Source organism: Falco punctatus (genome assembly GCF_963210335.1).
Source record: "Falco punctatus genome assembly, chromosome: 5".
NCBI lineage: Eukaryota > Metazoa > Chordata > Aves > Falconiformes > Falconidae > Falco > Falco punctatus.
Genome location: NC_137584.1, coordinates 72,836,103 through 72,857,314, shown reverse-complemented (window position 1 = coordinate 72,857,314; position 21,212 = coordinate 72,836,103). Strand labels below are relative to the sequence as shown.

General features: G+C 54.9%; 1 protein-coding gene across 4 annotated transcripts; it reads right to left on the bottom strand.

Moving 5' to 3' along the window:
- Nucleotides 1-302: 302 nt before the first annotated feature.
- On the bottom strand, nt 303-21,198 carry PNOC (prepronociceptin). Of its 4 annotated transcripts, XM_080388069.1 has the most exons (4): nt 12,347-21,198; nt 8,538-8,674; nt 4,550-4,973; nt 303-3,587 (listed from the first exon to the last, which is right to left on the bottom strand). In XM_080388069.1, the coding sequence occupies exons 2-4, from the start codon at nt 8,655-8,657 to the stop codon at nt 3,538-3,540; spliced, it is 594 nt and encodes a 197-aa protein (XP_080244195.1). In that variant the 5' UTR covers nt 8,658-8,674; nt 12,347-21,198; the 3' UTR covers nt 303-3,537. The 4 variants fall into 4 exon arrangements, with proteins under 4 accessions (XP_080244195.1, XP_080244194.1, XP_080244196.1 ...); XM_080388068.1 differs by having other exon boundaries at nt 8,538-21,198; XM_080388070.1 differs by having other exon boundaries at nt 303-4,973; nt 8,538-21,198.
- Between the last annotated feature and the right edge of the window lie 14 nt (nt 21,199-21,212).

Genomic DNA, 21,212 nt, shown 5'->3' with positions numbered 1-21,212 from the left:
CCAGTGATTTTATTTCTTGCTTCTTACGCCCTTTGTGCCCCAAACGGCATCAGGCAGAGCCGGATCTGTGCTGGCACTGGCTGGACATGGCTCTGCTCCCAGCCCAATCATTCGGAAAACTTCAGACCACTGGGTTCATGCCCCCAAACGTGCTGTGTAGCATTGGACGCCCCAGCCCTTCCCAGCACAGATCTGCATCAGAGATCAGGATTTTCCCTGGTGGGAGCTCTTTATTCAAGAAATAAAGCGAAAACAACTTTTTGCTTTTCTGTTAAAGATGCTTTTTTTTTTTAAAAAAAAAAAAAATATATATATAGGAAGAAAAAGGTGTCAGTGGCTTTGGAACAGGCAGGCATGTGCGGTGTGTGTCCTGGGAGAGCGGGGCTGGTGGGACCCCTGGCAGCAGATACAGGGGACACAGCCCCTTGGCCTCAGCCCTTGCAGTGCCACCACCTCCCGCAGCGTATAGCACTTACTGCCCAGCACGGTTGCCTCGTGTTATATCGGTGGTGTTTTATCCAAGGGGTGGGAGGCGCCTACAGCCTCTTTTCCAAGGGCTTTTTGTGGTACGGACTTCATTGGACAAAATTGTCCTTATGCTTGTGGCTCTTTGTTGTTTTTTTAATTATTATTTTTAATGGAGAAACCAGTGCAGGGTGGGTTGGGTTTTGTGTTTTGTTTTGTTTTTCCTTCTGGTTTGGGAGTATTTTGGAATTTTTACACTTTAAACCAGAAAAACCTTCTCATGTTTTTGCAGAAATGACAGCAGGCTTCCACCATGTCTATCGGGTTCGTTGACATTGAAGATGTATTTTTTTATTTTTACTTTTTCCTTTCCCTATTATTTTTTAACTCGCTTCCAGCCACCTCCTGACCGTTGGACTTTACCTCCTGACATTTGAGTCTTGCTGGTCTCAAGAAATCTCCTCTTTTTGCCCCAACCACGGGTAATCCTGACCTGTAAATCCAGCTTGGAGAGTTTTCCCTCATCCATCTGGCTGTCTCCCGGAGCATGTATATGTATGTATATAGGAACCTCTTAATTGGGCACTAATTAATTGGAGGCTACTCCCCCATCTCCAGCCAGGACACTGCCCACACCACTGCCGGTGGGGGTAGTTGCACCCCAAAAGCTGGGTGACCCCACGTCGTCAGTCTCAGCACTGTCAGTGGGGGACTTTGTGGCGGTGTCACGGGGTGTGGGGGAACAAGGAAAGGGGTTGGGGACACTTGGCACCGTGGCCGTGCCCCCGTGGGGCCACTGGCTGAGCAGGGATGATGCTGTTATCAAGTGAATTTTTCTGTCTTGTTGGAGCTTTTTCTCAGCTGTCTTCCAAGTATTATTTTTATTGTTAAAAAAAAAAAGAGGGGAAAAAAGTTAAAAAATAAAAATGTGAAATGTAATTTTTACAGCAGCAATATGAAATATATTTTATAAGAAATAAAAAGAAAAGTTGCCTCATAACTTGCTGGCTCTGCCATGTCCTTATAGCCTAGCCCTGGGGGGCACCCATGACCCCCAGGGACCCCATGGCCGCAGGGAGCCCTGTGCACAGCCCTTTCTGGCACCACTAGATAGCAGTGTCTGCCCGGCGCTGGGAGCCGCGCTGGCAGCGCCGCTCCCCCCCGCGGCCCCAGGCTCTGCGCATCCTCTGCTGGTTTTCCCCCCAAATCCCGAAATACCTCAGGCTTGAAACCTGGGCGCTGCAGGACGGGATTTGCATGTGCTAAACCCGGCTGGTTTGTAATCGGTGGCCCAGACTCCTGTGGCCGGGAGCCCTTCCCTTGCGGCCAGTTAAGCGCTGAGCTGAGAAGTCGCTTTTTGATGGCAAAAAAAAAAAGGATAATTTTTTTTTTTGAACGTGTGTTGAGGTGCCAGCTGGCCGTGCGCGAAGCAATCCCCCAACCATCCAAAGTCTTCCCCAAATCATTTTTAATTTCCAGCTGCTGGTCAAAACAGCAGCAGAAGTCGTGCCTCTGCCCGGAGCTGCAAAGTGGGGACACAGCAGCCCTGCCACCGGCCGGTCCCAGTGTGTCCCTACCCCTCTGCCGCAAGGTGCTTGGGTGGTGATGCCCCCCCTCCCCAAATGTGGGTGGCTCCTGAGCTGAACCCCTGGACTTCCAGCTGGGCTGGGGCCTCGCTGGGGGTGCCTTCCTTATCCCTATGGAAAAGGATTCTGGGTGTGCAGAAATTCCCCTTTTCTCTTAAACCCTAAAATCCCTTTTTTTTTAACCCTAAATTCCCCCTCCCCACCCCATCCCATCCCATTTTTGGCTGAGGGACACATGTGCGATGGGACAGACCCTGCCGGTAGCTCTGCAGCAGCCTTGCGTGAGGGAGATTTCTGCCATCCTGGAAATAACACAAATGTACAAAAATCTCCTTTTTTTTCCCTTAAAACCAAACTCTTCCCCAGCTGAGCAGGGCCATTCAGTCGTGTGTGTCCCCCCCCCCTTGTGGCAGGGGGGCAGCAGGGACCTGCATTGACCCAAGTGATGGTTGCCAGTCGCAATGATATCGTAGAAACAGTAAACTAATTTATTAATCCTTTTGCTATGTACAAGTTTAATGGAGAAATCTTTGTATGAAACAATTAAAAAGAACAAGATCTGGGATTTTTTTTTTCATCGGGGTTATTATATTATTTATTTTATTATTCTTTTTTTTTTTTTTTTTTACAAAGAGTGAAGGGCAGCACTGCGGGTAAGACCCGGGCGAAGTCGCTCCAGGTTTATGCTTTTTGGGTAGCAAATTAGGCAGGAGAGTCAACCGGCTCTGATTATCCTGGGAGCGACACGGCGGTGGGGGGGAACCCGCGTCCCAGCGTGGGGGCTGGGACACGATGCATGCCGGGGGGGCGGGGGGCCGCAACAAAAACATGCGCGTGGTTTGTATTGCTGAGCAAAGAAGTCAACCCCAGAGGCTTTACAAAACTTGAGGGAAAACACTGAAAAAAAGGGAAAAATACATTTTAGAAAAGGGAAAAAGAATGTAAAAAAAGAACTAATGTTTCCCAGGTGCGTTTTGGGCACTGGGGCAGGAGCCGGTCCCCGCTGTGGCGGCTGGGAGCGGAGCCACAGTGGGACGCGACCCCTTGGCATCCCCCATCCAAAAAGTTGGAAATAAATCCCGTGGGAAGGTGTAAGCCCTGGCTGGGGGATGCTGAGCGCTGCCAGGGAAGGCACTGGGAATGTGGGGTGGGGGCTTATTTTCCGCTGGATCCAAGGTGGCTTTTTCACAGTGGCCAACCCAAAAAAAGATAAAACAAAAAAAGCCCCAAATCCAATTTTTTTGGAAAGAATCCCTTTTTTTCCTTATTTTGTTTAAATTTCTGCCCGCTCCCCCGCGGTCCCCTCCCCGCCCTCCCCATGGCATCTCGCTCCCGTCGCAGGCGGAGGCCGAAATTCGTCGGGTCCTGGTTTAAATCTGGCTTTAGTGAGTGAAGAGCAAAGTGATTTCTGAACGCGTGCGAGTCTGAAGCGCTTTGGGGTCCGTCAGAGAGAGGATGGAGGCTGCTGGGGTGGACAGGAGCAGGGTTAATTTTGCCTGTGCCTGGCAGAAGGTGCTGGGATGCGGTGCCGGAACGCTATAAAAAAAATAAAAATAAAAAAATAGAGAAAAGAAAGAAAGAAAGAAAAAAAAAGAAAATAGAGAGGGGGAAAAAAAAAAGGGAAAAAAAAAAGGGAAAAAAGTAGCAGCTGAGCGGAGAGTGGAGGGAGCGGGGGGCTCCCTCCCAGGGAATGCAGGGCTGGGGGTGCACCCCCTAATTTAGGGAGATGCCACCCGGGGGGGGGGGGAATGGGGCAGAAAAAGGAAAAAGAAACAAAAAAAAGGGGAAAAAAATTTTAAATTCTCCCAAATTGTAAATTTGGGGAGGGGATGGGGATGGGTGGTCTCGGCAGTTGCAGGGTAGAAAGGCTGGGGGCTCTGAGCATCCCGGTGGAGCCGGTGGAGGCACAGGACACTGGTCCCCGGGGAGCGGCAGCAGGAGGTTACCCTGCCGCTCGCCTGGCAATGTGAAGCTGACGTGTTTGGGGAGGAATTATTTAATTTCTAAAAGGAAAAGGTTCTGTTTGATTTTCATTTATTTTCATTTATTTAGAATTATTTATATATTTTTAAAATTTTAAATAATTTATCTCTTTTTTTTTTTTTTTTTTTAGTTTTTTCTTCTTCTGATTTTTTTTTTTTCTTTTGGGGCAAACCACCCTTCAGACCTCTTGGGCGCTGAGGGTAAAACCCTGTTGCCCACCATCGCTGGGGGGGGGCTGTCAGCAAAGGGCCTTTCCCCAGGCATCCACCGGACACCGAGACACTGACAGCCACCCTCAGGATCCCTCCCCAGTCTCCAATTCAGCATTTGTAAGTTAAGATATTTCCAATTTTATTTTTTTTTTTTTTTGCCCCCTTTTTAATTTGCACCCATGGACATGTGGTGTAGAGGGGTAGAGGGTTGACTTTTTTGGCCATGGCGGACCTAGCCGGGCGGCGTGGGTCTCCGTTAGATCTCGTTGTGCTCGCTGATGCCGCCAGCGATGTCGTACTCACTGGAGCGGGGCGACATGCCCAGGTACTGCTTCAGGAACTCGCTAAACCTCTTCTGGTTGTTCCACTTCCTCGCCGACTTGCGGACCCCGATGAAGCCCCCGTACCGCTTCTGCACCCCCTTGGCTGTCGGTGCCGGCCGCGAGCTGCGCATCCCCCGCGGGAAACCGCCGAGCCGTCGGGAAATGTCCTCAGGTGGCTGCGGGAAGGCGCCTGGTGCCGGTTCGACGCCTTCATCTTCGGCTTCCCGTCGCCGCAGCAGCTCGCTTACCTGCAGCGGGCTCACCGGCACTGCCGGCACCGCGCCATGCCAGGGATCGCCAGCGTCCTGCAGGTCGTGGGGCCATGGGGCGGCTCGGCTGGCGGCAGCGCACAGCTCCCAGGTGGCCCGAGGCACGGCTTCGCCTTCGCACTCCAGGATGCAGACCTGTGCGGGAAACACGGGGATGGGAGTCAGATGGGGTTTGGTCCCCCCAGGGCTGTGGGACACCAGGCAGCCCCAGCTGGTGTACCCCAAATGGCACGTGCTCGAGCATCCCCCCACTTCCAGCCTGTCCAGTGATGCGACGTGTTGGAAGACACCCATGGAAAGGTGCTGGCAGCTCATCAGCCCTTGCCTGGCCTCATTTGGGGAGGTGTCCCCTCCCAAAACCCGTTCCTGGGCTCCCAGAGATGGTGGTGGAGATGCTGCTCAGCTTCCCTCTCTGGCCCTTCCTGCTCCTCACTGGACATACTCCACACTTCCCCATTGATGTCCATGCTTCCATCCCACCACCCTGTGCTCAGCACTGCAGGGTCCTTCAGCCGGGCACGAGCCCCAAAAACCCCCCAAAATCACTGAGTCATGGGAGGGTGGAGGTGGTGCCTGTGGCATATGCCCATGGCATGTGCTGGTGCCTGGGCTTGTTCCTCCCTAGGGGCAAGACTTTGCTTTTCTCCTTGTTGAACTTGATGAGGTTCCCACTAGCCCATTTCTCCAGGCTGGCAAGGTTACTCCAGGTGGCAGTATGACCCTGTGGTCTACCATCCACACCTGCCAACTCTGCATCATCCGTTCATTGCTGAGGGTGCGTCTCTCACATCATCCCGGCCATTCATGAAGACATCAAGGTCCTCCAGGTTTCAGTCCACCTCACTGCCCATTTATCTATCCCGTGCTTCAGCAGATTGTCCACAAGGGTGTCATGGGAGACAATGTCAAAGCCTGATGAAAGTCAAGACAAGCTGCTTGTCTCACTGCAGAAAGCTGTCAGGTTGGTCAAGCACGATTTCCCCTTCATAAATCCATGCTGGCTGCTCCCAGTGAACTCCTTGCCCTTCATATGTTTGGAAACGCTTTGCAAGATGATGTGCTCCACCACATCCCCAAGGACTGAGGTGACGCTGACCAGCCTATAGCTTCCCAGATCCTCCTTCATGCCTTCCTCAAAGAGAGGTGTGACATCTGCCCCCTCCCAGCCCCCAGGAACCCGCCCTGGTCACCACGTCCCTTCAAAGGCCACCAAGAGCTGCCTCATCAAGAGATGCCATCAAGCTTCCTCAGCACCCATGAGTGCATCCCTCTATGTTTGTGTCTCATCGCTTTCCAAGAGGCCTCGTCCACTAAGGCAGGACACGGACCCAGCATTGCTGTGGGGTGATAGCCCCAAGTGGCCCACTACCACCAAAACCAGCACCCAGGGGAAACCATCCAGGAGAAAACCCTAGAAGAACGAAACTAAATAAATACCCAAAGAAACCAGGGCTGGAGGGCCCAGATGGGGAGGGTTGTCTTCCTTCGCGTTGAAGCGTCTCCATCCCAGCATCACCTTCATGGCGGGCTCTTTCAAATGCCTAACACCAGCTGGGGACCCCCGTGCTGAAGTGCGTTGGCGTGTCTCATCGCTACAGGCCATCTGCAAGACTAAAACCTTTGCAAAGACGCACGTCACCATGGGTTCATTGACTTTGCCAGGTGGGAAGTGCTACAGGTCCCAATGTGGTGTCTCAGGGCTGAAGCTCGAGCACATGGCTCCACAGCAGTCAGCTATTTCCATCCCCAAGGGCGGCCAGGCTCTTCAGACAAAAAGACAAAAGAAAAATAGTTGTCCCAAAGTGAGGTGGTGACGAGGGTCTTGTAGGCTCAGACACCTAAGAGGGTCCTTGTGGAGATGCTGAGGGCATCCTGCACGGAGCCGAGATCCTGTCCTGGGGTCTCCAAGGCTTTGGCAGGATCTATGGCTGATGGGCCACTGCAGTGGCCTGTGTAGGAGATGAAAGGTGATGGATCACATGGAGGTACCAGCTGTGATGAGCACCAGCTGGTAGGCTTCAAGAGGAATCACCCTGGACATCAGGCTGAAGACAACCAGCAGTCCTACCACCCATCCGCAGAGCAGCACCAGGAACATCTCAGCCGTCCTCAGCCACCCTGCTGTGTTCTCAATTCACATGGAAATGGCGTCTGCCACCGGGCCAGCTCATGGTCTTTTGGGAGCCCTCAGCAAACACCAGCCAATGCTCCACCATGTCTAGTGCTGAAACTACCCGGGGCCGCTCCTTCTGACCTTCAGTTGGCATTAACGGTGTCACTGTGGATTTGCACCATCCCTAGAGGACTCTGGGGACCAGGATGTAGGTGATTCATCCACAACTTGAAGACCAGCTCCATCAGCCAGTCCCTGCCCTGCTCTGGCAGCTGCGATGCTGGTGCAGGCATGCCTCTAACTTCAGGGGCATCTTCTATTTCTACCTCAGGAGGGCGGATGCTTTGGCCACCAAAATGGTGGGGGGTTGTATCCAATCCCACCACGATGGTTCTGCCAGCTGAAACTGAGCCTTGAAAGTCCTCTGCTCCTGGTTCAAACCACTCTTGCTTTGAGATACAACCTTGCACGGGACCCATGAGCCACCAACCATCCATCCCATCTCCTCTCCACCTTGCTGGCCGGGGAAGACAGAGCAAAATGCAGCTCCAGAGGCAGGACCAGGTAGGAAGGGGGGGCCCTGCAGAAGTGCTGGTGCCTTCAGACTGCAAAACAATATTTTGGGGCAAAACCAGGGCAGTTGTGCCCCAAAACTTGGGGGCAGCGACGTGCCATTGCAGAAGGCTTTGCCAGCAAGAGGGTGGCACTGGGGTGCTCCAGCATCTCCACAGATCCCTGGAAGTTTCTGGTCTCCCCTGGTTTTGTGGAAACATTTCCCAGTTCTGGGGGCTTCCTGAGCTGCTGGCTCCTTTTGGGTGGATGTCTTAACCCGCCGTGATTTATCGTCGCTAATAAATAGGCAAGAGGGCAGGGGGGAGGCGATAGATAAACCCCCAGATGCAGGGTGGGAATGAGGGGGAAAGAAATGCTGCTGGCCAGGGCACGGCCGTGGCTCAGAGGAGCAGGAAAAAAAGGGTTAGGGGCTGGAAAAAACCCAACCCCCCTATTCAGTAGCTCTTTCCACCCAGCGTTGGAGGCAAGTCAAGGGAGCGAGAGAGGCTGCGGGGGGCCCGGTCACACAGAGCGCTGTGGCTTGCCAGCCACCTGCAGAGCTGGTCCCATCCTGCTGGGGCTCAGTGTAGGATTTTGGTGGCTCCTTGGAGGATGGAGTCCCCTGGGGGGGTCCAGGGTCCGCATACGTAGGGGCAGCGAAGCTGCAAGCCGTGGGGCAGGAAAGCTGAGGTTGCTTGGGGTCTTGGGACCCTCCTTGGGCTGTCGCAGCCTTGTCCCCATCTCTCCCAGCAGCTGGTTTGGGGTCTGAATCCTCCCTCGGGACCATCTTGTCCAATGGTGTCCCTGGGGGGTGCCCAAGGAGGAGAAACAGTGACAGCAGGTGGCACCTTCCCCTCGAGGTTTGGCATGGACCGGCCACCAAAGCCCCCCGCCAAGCCCCCAAACCCTACCCTGGCACAGGGAGGAGGGTGCCTACCCAGTGTGACGGGATGCAGCTGGCACAGCACCCATGGATGCTACCCCCATGGGTGCTGCCTGTGGCAGGGGACAAGCCAGCAGGCAGAGGGACTTACAAGGACGTCAAAGCTGTCCCGGTAGAGGTGGCGGTCGCAGCGCAGGCAGTCCCCCCGGCAGTCCCCCCGCACCCGGGCAAAGAGGCAGAGCAGCAGCAGGTCCCAAAGCACAGCCCTCATGGCGGCACCGGCAGCAGCTGCAGCCAGGAGAGAGAAGAGCTGTCAGGATGGGACCCGCACCACCGAGCCCTGCACGTGCACCGAAATGTGCCCGTTCTCAGCCTGTCTTCCCTCACCCCCCCCCAGACACGCATGTTCCCAGTCCCCCTGACAAAATTATCCTTTCAGGAAAGGAGCCTGGCTGCCTCCTCATCCCCAAAACAGATCCGGTGTGTCCCAGCTTGATTTTTTCCAGGCTATCTCATGGCACAAGTCCCAGCTAGGGCTTATTTTAGCAGGTGGACGTGGTGGGGCAGCACGTCCCCAGCTGTCCCCTGAGCAGAACACTCCTTACCCAAGCATGGCTGGAGCGGGGTGAGGATGTCCTGCTCTGGTATCCCCTCCTGGCTGTTTTTAGGGTGCTGCCACCCCTGTCCCTATCTCAGCAGAAATTGCTGGGATCTGAGCCCACCTGGTGTGCAGCAGCAAAGCCAATTCCCAAAGACCTCCCTGAGTCCTGTCCAGCTTTGCTGACATCGGTGTCAGGCGGCGATTAAGTGACATGACCAAGGCCACGTGGTTCCCTCCCAATTCCTGGAGATTTCGCTTGATGCATCCCCATGGCCATCTGCAAACAGGAGGGCTGGTCCTCCTGACCCACCCCTCACGCTCATCCTGCCGAGAAAAGGGATCTGACATCCCCGTGGTCCTTGGGAGCAGGTCCCAGTGCTGCATGGCACCAGGTTTATAAGCCAGCGAGGAGACGAGATGGAGGCGGTGGAGAGGAGCAGGATGAGGATGTGAAGGTTGGTGCTATCCTTGGTGGCACCAAGGTCCCTCCATGCCAGAGCAGCACCCAGAAAACCCTGTACCGGGATGCTCAGAGGGGAGGAAGACCTCGGTGATGGTGACTTTGCAGCCCGTGTGTTGCTCCAACAGCATTTCAAGCTGCTTTTGGTGTGGGGTTGAGCACCTGGCCAGGGGGTCCCACCCCACCAAGGCAGGGGCTACCACTGCTCTTTGCAACGCGGGCAGAGCATCCACCCGGGTCCCCGACAGGCACCATGGTCACCTTTCATCCCTGCCAGCCAGGCAGTGACACAGAGCCTGACGGCTCCCAGTTGTCATTTGCTGGAGGGTACAGGGGGAAGCTGATAAGAGCTGGAATTAAGGCTTAATCTTCATCGAGTCTCATTAAAACTGGCTGGCAGTGTGAGTCAGAGGCTTGGCAGAAAGCTCCTGGGAGAGGGCAACACCCAACAACCCCCCCCCCCCCCCCCCGAAAAATCACTCAGCCCCAAAATGGGGTTCGGTGGAGGCAGGAAGGGGGCTGCAACCCACCCCATAGCCCTGTTCCCATGTCCCCAAGAGACATCAAGTCCAGTGTCCTGGGAAAAGCAGGTCACATCTGGCTGCAGAGGAGGCTCCGAGATTACGGCTCGGCTTTTCTTCCTGGTTAATTAAAAGATGCTATCGGGCAGGCGGGATGCGGTACCCTGCCAGCATCACTGGCAGGGGCAGGGGTGGGAAAGAAGGAAACAACCCCCGCTTTGCGCATCAGTGCCCCCCCCCCCCAAATTAAATCAGCCCTTTTAAAGGGCAGGACCGTGTGCGGTGGATTTTTCTCTTGTTTCTGCACTGGGGTGCCGGGGGGGTGGGGTGGCAGGGATGTGGGGGTGTGACAGCATGAAGCCCCCTTCTGAGTTTCACAGCCACAGCCACACAAGAAAAAAGAGGGATGCCTTTTTTCCCATTTTTCCCATTTTTCCCCTTCCCCCCCCTTCCCCATTTTTCCCCATTCTTTCCTTTTTAAAAAAAAATTCCCCATTTTTTCCTCTGTGAAAACTGAACCTGGACTCTTTTTCCCAAGGGGTGCACTGGCCAGTCCCACTGCCCCCACATCTGGGGCTGCCATTGACCCTGGCCAAGGATACGACAGCCCCAGTGCCATCCCATAGCCACCCCGTTGCTCCCCAGACACTGGGGCTGCTCCTGGGCGTGAACCTTCCTCTTCCTCCCTGAAAACTAAACCTCTCCCTCCCAGGGGTGGGCTGTCAGGGTACGGCCGCTCCATCCCACAAACCAGCTCTAGGACCCCCTGCTGCTATGGGCTGCCCCACAGGTGCATCCTCAGTTTTCAATCCAGTTGAATCACCCTCCTTATATATTTGGGGGAAAAAAAAAAATCCAGCCTGGGGTTCAGATCGCGGTGAGGTCTGGTTATCCATCAGGACAAGTGGCTTTTATTAATTGCTCCAGGTGGGATGATGTGGGGGACGCAGCCATATAAAAGGGCTGATTCGGTGGGCAGCAGGAAGGACGTGTGACACGAATAACCCGAGGAGAAGAGGTGGAAGGGGAAGCAGGTGCTTGCTGAGATGGGTTTTGTTCGCTTGATTTGATGCGATTTGGGTTGGGAGCTCACCAGCAGTGCCAGGGAGATGCTCCCTGCCTCTCCCCAGGGATACTCCATTCCCTTTTCCCACGGGAGATGTGAACAGCAAGGATTATCGCAGCAGTGGGATCACCGTCCTTCCCCCAACACCTTTGCAAGGGTTTAAACGCAGTGATGCTCTCACTTTCCTGGGTCAGGATCAGTCCCACCTCGTGAGGAGCACACTGAGGAGCTCCTGGCTTCCCATGCCCGCAGCAAAACCTGCCCAAATTAATTTTTTCCCTGCAAATTCCCACACTGCCCAAAGCCAAGGCCTGATCCAGAGGGCAAGAGCCATGCGGCCGGGCAGGATCCGGCCCTGCCAGGAGCCAGCATTGAAGGAGTCAAAGCTTTTTCCAGTCGAAAAAGCGCAATATTGCCCAACAGTGTCCCCCACTGGCACCGGCTGCGCTTCCCCGGCTCCCCCAAACCCTGGCTTGTGCCGGCAGCGTTTGGGGGGATTTTAGGGAGAACTGGAGGGATCTGGGGGGAGGGGGGGGGCGGGGAGAGGAGAGGGGGGTGGTTTGGCTGCAGATGCCCAGTGCTCGCCAGAAAAATAAGCATTTCTTTTTGTCGATCCCCCCTCAATCAGGTAATTGGCCATAATTGGCCAAAATTAGGCGCCGCGGCGTGACTATAAACACAGATGTGGGCTGGAGAGGCTGAGAAAGGCTGTTTAGAGGTAAAAAAGCTCGGGAAGAACATTTCTCCCCACATCCCCATGTCTCAGCCATTCATTCCTGCTTTTCAAGGGGGACTCAAATTATCAAAGCAACACCCACCCCCTCCCAATTTTCCTCCTTTTTGTGCCTTTTGGGAGGGAAAACGGGATTTCTCGCAAGCCAGGCATCTCCTGGAGCATCCCACAGTGGCCCTGGAGAAGACCTGGCTAAAGGAAAAAGGGGGAGAAATACTGAATGGGGAAAGCCGTTGTCCGGTGACTCCCAAAAAATTCCACTAAAAAATTCTACCCATGCCGGAGGATCCCGCCGTCGCCCCGTGGGCTCCCCCCGGGCTTTGGGCAGGCCGCCTGCACCGACTCTTGTTGTGTCCCTCCGGCTCCACTCCGGTTGAATTTGGGGCTGGATGGTGAAGCTGAAACTTTTCCTCTCTTGGGACAGAGGGGATGGATTTCTCCCTCCGGGAAGATATTTTATTTAACCCTTAGCAGGGAGGGGAATATCTATCTGTGAATCGAAGTGGGGTGGACCATCCTCAGACTGAATAAAACCAGCCAAGCCCCCCCAGGATGGGAAAATTAAAGCAGATTTCCTACCTGCGGGTGTGCTGTCGGCTGCCGGCTCCTCTGATCTGTGACTTCTCCAGTGCCTGTGCCACGGTGGTATATATAGACGGTGTATACACGCATCCCCACACCTCCCTCCCCGAACACGTGCGTCGCTGAGCCCACCCCCGGGGGCTGCCGGTGGAGGGATGCGCCAGCCGGCAGCTGGGGACCGGGGATGTGCATCCTTCCCCCCCCTCCTGCATCCCTCAGCCCTTTTTCCTCCTCCCTAAATCTGGGGGGGCAGCCCTGAAAGAGACGAAGGATGCTGGCCTCGTGGTTATCCAAACGGGCGGTGTCTCCAAGCATCCCGGGGGTGGTGGGGCTGGGATGGAGGCTGGGGGGGGTCCTAGTGTGCCCTGGTCCAGACCTCCGGGGGTTACAAGGACCCGAAGGCACCCACAGCCAGGTGAGCCCCAAAATCACCCCCCACACCCCCCGGACAGCCCCCAGCCATTCCCAGGGGGGTCTTTCCCCTGCCTTAGACCCTGAGAAGAGGCAAAGGGGGGGGTCCCCAACCCCATTACCAACCCGCTCCAGCACGGCTGCAGCAACACCGCATGTGCGGCTACCAAGCATGTCACGCATCGATGGCAAGCGCGCGGGTGGGAATAATTGATTCCGGGCTCCGCAGATGATGCCGGGGGTGGGGGGGGGAGAGCAGAAAATTCCAACTTTACATTTCACGGATGATGGAAACACCCGGTGAGCCAGATGCAGCCGCGTGCCAGCACCTTGCGAGGCAGAGAGACGGATTTGGCCGCTTGGCATCGGGGATAAGTGCTGCCTTTGGTTTGGAAAGGCCAAATCGGTCCCGACCTTCAATGGTTTCTTCTGCAAACCAGCATCACCCCGTTTTTCCCCCCATTCCAGTGACCTGCAGTGATAACGCTCATCCCTGCCAGCGCCGATGCGGAGCCAGGACCCCCCAGCATCTCTCCCTGCCCCACCTTGGCAATTAAATAATAAAATCTGCCGTGGCGCTGCGATCCTATCTTGGTAATTTCTTGTAACGACTCCCTAGGAAGGGCTGGAGATGGGAGCGAAACGCCTTTCAGTTCAGCTACGGCTATTAAATAGTTGCATTAATGCCCCCGGGTGAGACCTCAGATGCGTCGGTGCTTGGGCAAGCATAAAAGAAATGGAGAAATTGATGAAAATGCCAAAAAGTGGTGAAAGGGCATCGCAGGAGTGGTGGGAGGGGACCTGCCCTGTTCTGGGGGCAAGGTGCAAGCCTGGATTTTGGGTTTTTTAGGGGAACATAGGGCTGGTGAGCAATGCCGTGCTGGCCCCACGGGCAGCCTGGGGCAAAGCCACTCCCCATCACGCTCCCAGGCGAGTGCTGGAGATAGGGGATGCTGATTTTTGTGTTTTATATATATATATATATATATATATAAAATATTTATTTTTTATATTTTAAAATATATTATATACATATTTTATATATCTTGCTTCAGTCTTTCCTTAACCACTTTGTTTTTCATTAAGGACGTATTCCCTGGCTCTTGCGCAGAACGGAGCAGCAGCCGAGCTGGGGTGAGAAGGCTTCATGCTTCTTTTGTCCTCTCCCGGGGTAATTTGACAAGCTCTCGGGGCTGCCATTCACTCTGCAGCCCCTCAAAATGCTCCTTTCTTGGCATTTATTGAAGCGCCATAGCCTTTTCTCCCTTAAACTGATGGAAGGGATTTGCCTCCCAGGCCGGTAATGCTGCTGCTGTTGAGCTGCCAAGAGCAGGAGGCAGCAAATGACATCGGGGTGACTTCGTTTACTGTCTAGCTAATTAACAGAGGTGTGTGTGTGGGTGATTGACAGCCAACACGCCCAAACCCAGCATGCTAAGGGGGAGAAATACCCATTTTTGTGGTGTTTCCAGGTTTTTCTGGGTCCATGTGGGTACCAGCAGCCAAATTTCCCCAGCAGAAATGGAGAGGGAATGTGTTTGGGAACTGGGGATGATTCATTCATAAAATTAGGATAGAAAATGCAGATATATATCTTTTTTTTAAGGTTTTGGGGCATTTATGTTTCAAAGTTGGGTCCAACCGAGCTTGCTCCTCTGCAGTTCGGGGCGAGCAGGAGGGTGGGGGAGAGCATCCCGGGTGAGGGTGAGCAGGAGGATTCAAAGTGACAGGCAATTAACAGCGAAAAACGACAATCCTTTTCAGAAAGAAGGCATAAAGCAGATGGGATCTGGCGCAAGGAGAACATGGAGAGGACTCCAAAGCTGCCTGGAGGACAGAGGAGTGGGAAAACTCAGCAGCTGGGAAGTTGTGTTGTTCCCCTGGTCCCATGGATCCTTTCACTGTCATGGCTGGAGGGGCTGAGGACATACCCAAGCCTGAGTGATGCCTCCCATGTTCACTTTTGGATGCTGCCTGATTATTTTCCTGATCAACTGCGGGTGTTTATAGGGCAGCCATCCCCTCCATCAAGAAAAACACACCCCAAGCATCACCTCCTCTTCCAGCCCCTGCTTGGGTACCACCTCCCAGGAACAACCCCCTTGAGCATCACCTCCTCTCCTGGCCCCTGCTTGGGTACCACCACCCGGGAACAACCTCCCCTGAGCATCACCTCCTCTCCTGGCCCCTGCTTGGGTACCACCACCCAGGAACAACCTCCTTGAGCATCACTTCCTCTCCTGGCCCCTGCTTGGGTACCACCACCTGGGAACAACCACCTCTGAGCATCACCTCCTCTCCCAGCCCCTGCTTGGGTACCACCACCTGGGAACAACCGCCCCTGAGCATAACCTCCTCTCCCAGCCCCTGCTTGGGTACCACCGTCCAGGAACAACCCCCCCTGAGCATCACCTCCTCTCCTGGCCCGTGCTCAGGTATCATCTCCCAGGAGATGATTTTCCCGGAGCTTTTCAAGAATCAGGTGCTTGGTGCCAGGGTCACATCCTGCTCACGGGCAGCCTCAGGGATATGCTTTAACAAGATGAAGCAGCAGTGTAAAGGGCTTCATTGCCCCCGAATTGGGGTTGATAAACACTGACAGCGAGGTTCAGACCAGTGCTGCTGTTTTACTCCCGTTGGTAATGATGGAGGACTTTGAGCTGTGCCCCAGCAGGGTGAGGATGAGTGTGATGAAGGCTCAAGCCATTTCTGTGCCCCTGCAAGAAGCTTGGGGCTGGGCAGGGGAGCAGGGCCAGCACACCACCTCTCCTTGCCGAGCTGGGGTATGCCCGAGCACCAAGAACTGCAGCCAGATGGGTCCTGCTGGGTGGCAAGCGAGGGGCTCGCCAGGCATGACAGGAGCCCGTCTACAATCTTCACTGCCAATAAACCTTAACCCAGGTGCTGAGCTCCAGGCCACGCGTGGGGACCGCTGGCAGCAATGCTGAGGATGCCGAGGGTTGCCTGGAGACCTGCCTGCACTCAGTGGGAGGAGGATGCTCTGAGCAGGGGTGTGGGCAGGCAGTGAACCCCAATTTGAAATGCGAGGTGGGGAAAGCAGCTCTTCCAGAAGCCGTGGGGATGCGGAGGGGCGGGGGGGGGGGGGGTACCCTCTGGCTCCATCTCTGTTGCGGTGATGGGTGCCGTGGGTAATATTGCAGCTGGGCTGGAGCCGATTCGATGCACTGGGTGGGAAAATAAACAACTTGTCACTCCGGTTAGTTTTCCATTACTTTAGTCCATTGGATGAGCTCAGGAAAGGAGCATCAGGAGGACGTGATGGGACAGAAACCATCCTCCGCTAGGATGCAGCTCTTCACAGGCAAAGCAGCACGTAACCCACTGCCTGATCTCCACGTAACGTGAGTGACTGTGGCTTCACTGCTGGGTCTACCAGCAGGTCCTGGCTGGAAGGAGACAGAAGTCAAAAATGAAAGATTTGAGAGATTGGGAGAAATGTTAAGAAAAAACATGACAGGGAGGGGAGAGCAATCCCTTCCTGCACTTTGCATCGAGCAGGAAAGCAGGTTTTATATTCTTCCAAGGGAAGAGGGACTAGAGCCATTCAGCTTGAGGCAACATCTGAGAAGACCATAACTTCTGCGTGGTGCCCTACATCCCTGCTGCTGGGAAGGGCCAGTTTGGACACAGGAGCTCCATTTTGTGTTGGGAAAGGGAGATTTTACCACCAAGGCACAAGGGATGAGGCTGCTCCTCTCTGCACAGCCTCGGGGTTTCATCCTTGGAGATGCTGAAACTATGTCTGGATGGGTGCTGAGCAGCATGACCTGCTTTGAGGTTGGCCCTGCTTTGAGTAGGGTTGGGACCAAAGCCCTCAAGAGGTCCATCCCACCTTCCTGGGACTTTCTGACCCAAAGGGAATGAAAGGTAGCAGAGACCCAAAATGGGCCAGAAGGACCTTTATTAAAAATAATAAAGGGGTGGGTATTTCACCCCCCTGCCTGGAGTCACAGAATGTGGCCATCTCTACCCATCTCCACCATCTACACCTTCATCTCCATCCTTTTCCATCTCCATCTCCACCCATCTCCACCTCTGAACCAGTCCTGGTGGGAATGGGACAGCTCTCGGGGAGAAGCAGTAGTTGAGGCGCATCTCTGGCCCACAGCAAGATGATGGAGGGCATCTGTCCTGGTGTTTTTTGAATTAATTTGTGGGACCAAACTGCCCTGACCAGATCAGAAAGCTTCCACTGGCACCCGCTTTGCTTGTAAGTGGACCTGGACCCCCCACCCTTCCTCCAGTGTTGGTTTTGGGGGTCCTGTCACATCAACTCTATCCAAAGAGCAAAGATGGGTGATGTCTTTTCTTCAAACATCTCCAAATTCGCCATTCAAGGTGATTTTTACCCCAAAAGCTCTTTGTGCCAGCATGTTGGACCATCCTCCTAGTTACGCCAGGCTGGGGCACACCATCCACAAACGTCCCCATGGCTCTGCCCTCCTCAGCTCTGTTCTGCCATGGATCACACCATGGGTTAGCTGCCACCACCATCACCACGTACCCACCTCGGTGGGCACCCACAAAAAAGAACCCGGCCGGACAACAGCCTGCAGCCTTCTCCAAGCAGAACCATGAACATATTCCCTCAAGAAATAAAACCAAGAGGAGATATCACCACCAATGCCAGACCTCTGCCACTTGATGCTCAGCTGCTGTGAGCGGTGGGGGCTCGGCGAGGCCCCACCAAGTGTTTGTGTCATCTCATTGGAAATTGCAGCTTTATTGAGAGCCCGATCGTGCCCATTTCGCTGCCGCTCAAACCCTTCCGCAGCCACTCATCAGCACGAGAGCGGGGAGCGACAAGGCTTTGCTGAAGATAGCCTGTCCTTTCACAACTTGCCTCTCACTGATGAATTAAGGCCATCGAGGTGATGGTGCTGCCTGAGGGCCAGGAGAATATCTGAATTTCAGAAGTGCCTGAAAGCCTTTACCCCTCTCCGCTCATCACCCACGGAGCCACAGCTGGAGCATCCCATGGGATGCTGGGATCCAAGCAGCAGCGCAGGGACCAGGACCCCCCATGGATAGTTGGAGGTTGGAGGATGGGACATTGAAGGAGCTGTTAAAAAGGGCTGTGGAGCAGGTTTTTGTTCAAATGGAGGGGGAAGATGGTAGATTTGACCACAAATATGCTCCAACATATGGTGTATCATCCCCTCTAGGTCCCCTCTGCACTGTGAGGGGGTGGTCTCATTGGAGGTGGGCTTGATCCCGGTGTGGAAACATCACCTTATTAGCACCAAGGCTGATTTTTTTGAGGTAAAGCTCTTGACTTCAGGCCAATCCCAAAAATAATTTCAGGGCAGAGAAAGAGCTTTGTAGGGGAAAGATTTTAACCCATGACATGGGAGGCTTGGGCAGGTCCATATACAGGTACATGGGTTCAGGGGTCCAAACAGTGTCTTGGGACCAGCTGAAAAATTGCTGGCTGAGGCTCCCTGCCCCCCAAAGCATCTGGGAATGATGCTGCCGTTACTCCCCAGTTGTTATATTTATGTTCAACCCCTGGGGCCAGCACTTGAAAGATGGGAAGGATGATTTTTAAACCATCTACTCACTTCTTGCTTTGGGGCCACGGCACCCCCACGTCTCCTTCTTCCCACCAAAAAAAAAATGTTCCCTGGGGAAAAAAATCTGCTCAGCTCAGCCCCGTCTGATGGATGGTGGCAGGGACGGGCTGGCGAGAAACCAGATTGAAACCGGTGACTCATTTCTCACTGGCGGCTATTTCGGGGGGGGAAGAGCAGCCCCCACTCCCCCCCCCCCAACTCCAACATCCATCAGGTGGTCGGAAAGTCCCCGCAGCCACCTCTGATGCCCACTGTGCTACCGCGGGGCAAACAAATGAGTTTTCACCCTAATTGGATCTTTTCCTCTCTCTTTTCTTGCATCCCCACCCCTTGCCATCCTCTGTCGGATGCAAGGTGAGGATGCAGCTTCGTCCCTGCCAGTACCCGGACCCCCTGTTCCCCCACCCCCAGCTGTTGATGGGTGACATTTGGCTGCAAGGGAGCAGCTTCACCCTGGGAGGGGAGATAATTAGTAATTAGCATCCCTAGGAGGTTGCCATCGCTTATAGATACTGCCGTGTCTATAGGTGTGGAGACGGAGCCAATACCAACCCAAAAATACCAGCCAGCGCAGATGCCCTGGGAGGGGGGAGGTGTCTGTGAGGTGTATTGGGGCAGGATTTGGGTTCCGAGGGGCCAATGATCCCATCTGGGAGCAGAGGATGGCTCTGAGCCCAAAGCACTGGCACACATCCATCCCTGTGCAGCCCCGAATGCTTGCGGTGCCTCTGGGCTCGTGGTGGGGAAAAAGAGCTTGAAGTTTAATAAAATAGCTTCAGTGATCAATTAAAAAAGAAAAACAACACCCAAAAAAACCTATAAGGGATTTCTTTGCTCAGTAGCAACTAAATTTCCTCCTGCCCATCAGCCCCGCCTAGCCCTGCACCCTCCACTCGCCCCGTTGCTCCCAGTGCGGGTCCCAGCACCCTCCCAGCAAGGAGCCTGGGCTGGTACCTGTTGAACCACGATGCACCAAAAAATAACCCCCAAACCCCAGCATTTAGTGCCTTGCGGAAAAAAACCCTGCTACATCACCGTCGTCTTTAGCACATAAAACCTCTGAGTCACCAGAGGAATGTGCAGCGCTTTTTAATAGAGTCCAAACTGTCCCAGCAGGCCTGATGTTTAATATTACGGGCTGTGATTTATTTTATCTTTATTTATTTAGATTGCTCCATTGAAATATTCCTACTGAACACCCACAACAGGTGGGATGATGCTTTTGTAGGAGTGAAGGGGAGCTGGTTCTGGACGCAGCACGGGCGAGGAAGGACAGCCCAACTGCACCACTGGTCCTTTTGATGCTCAATTATGTTTTTTAACCCAAATGTAAAAATAATGATTTTTCCTGAGAGCAGGAGTGGGTTTATGGGTGATGCTGGGCGAGGGGTGGGAAGGATGGGCTGGTCCCTGCAGGAGGGATGGGGAAAGAGGCAGCTGGGTGCGGACATGCTAGAGGTCTAGGAAAGTTTGCCCAGGCAGAAAAGTTGCAAAGAAAATGACTCTTTTCCAGGATAAAATACGGAAACGCAGTGAGCAGATGGGTGGCTGGAAGGGGAGAGGCAGAGGAATGAGCCGCCAGCTCCTTGCTGCGGGACATGGCGGAAGCTGAAGGATGCTGCCGTGATAATAAGGGAATAAAAGTCCAGCAGAAGCAATTAAAGCCCTCCATGCCGGCTGGCCATGGCCATGGCCACGTGGGCTGGGGAGGCAGCAGCGTGGTACCCCACATCCCGCTGGGCGCATCCTCCCTGGCACCTCCACCTGGAGCCAGGATTGGGGACTGAAGTGCTCCGGGAAGGGGTGGTACGGCATCCCGGGCTCCGGCTCCTTGTTTTTAGGATGGAGGGAAATATTTTGGACGGATGCTGTGGGTTTAGCTTTATATGGGGGGTGGGGGCAGCCGTTATTAGAAGTGATGCTGAAGGCGTGCGGTGGCCGGCCAGAGGCTGACGTAGGGGGGCCTCCGGGCTGGGAGTCACTAGGGGACCGGGGTCCCCACCGTGTCCCCGGGGTGGTGAGTGGGACCACCGTGGATTTTGTCCGGCTGCAGTTTCTAGGGCAGGTGCATCCGGAGGGGATGCTCCCGGTGTTCTCCTGCCGGAGGACCACAGCCGCCCCGGTGGTTGGGATGGAGGCGGCTCCCGCTCCTCTTGCTGCTCCTTCTTCTCAGCCCCAGCAAGCGCCATGGCCTGGGGGAATTTCTGCAGGGGTGGCGGGGGCCGGGGCGGGGGGGGTGGGGTGTGCCGGCCCGTGTCGTGTGCCCCCGGCTGGGGGCAGCGCCACGGGGGTGACCCACAGCGCGGGGGACTCCCCGCTGGGACCCCCCCCGGGATGCTCCGCGCTGGAGCCCCCCCCTCCCCCCCCCAGGCTTGCCGGGGGGGCTACACGAGGAGCCTGATTCGGGGCGAGGGGCGCAGCAGGACCTGGGTGGGCTGGGTACCCTCTGCTAGAAGTTTCCAAAACACTGCAGTTTTTATTTTATTATTATTATTATTGATATTATTATTCAATCGGGGCTAACACAGGGGCGGGAGGCGGCTGCAGGGCGCTACGCTGCCCCGGCCCCCACGCCGGGACGGGGGCGGGGGGCGGCCAGGGCGCGCCCGCAACTGCCGCCTGCGTGGAGGTTTGTCCTTAGCAGGCACCTGTCGTACGCCGCAGGGGCTGCTGGGAATTGTAGTCCTCCGCCCCACGCTGCCACCAGTACGCACGCGCAGGAGTTCCCCGCCCGGGCCGGTTGAGGCGGGGAAGGAGAAGCGTTCACTGATTGGTCCGGCGGCGGCTTTTATCGCTCCCCCTTTTCGCTGGCTTGCGATTGGTTCGGGCGAACTTCCTTCCTTCTGGTTGGCCGGCTG

What these genes read in the sequence shown, in the direction of transcription:
- PNOC (XM_080388067.1), bottom strand. Translation starts at nt 5,153, where the DNA reads ATGAGCTGCCAGCACCTTTCCATGGGTGTCTTCCAACACGTCGCATCA. An exon ending in GGGCATGTCGCCCCGCTCCA is followed by an intron (nt 3,588 to 4,549) that starts GTGAGTACGACA and finishes TTTTTTTTATAG; the next exon opens with CGTTCCGGCACCGCATCCCA.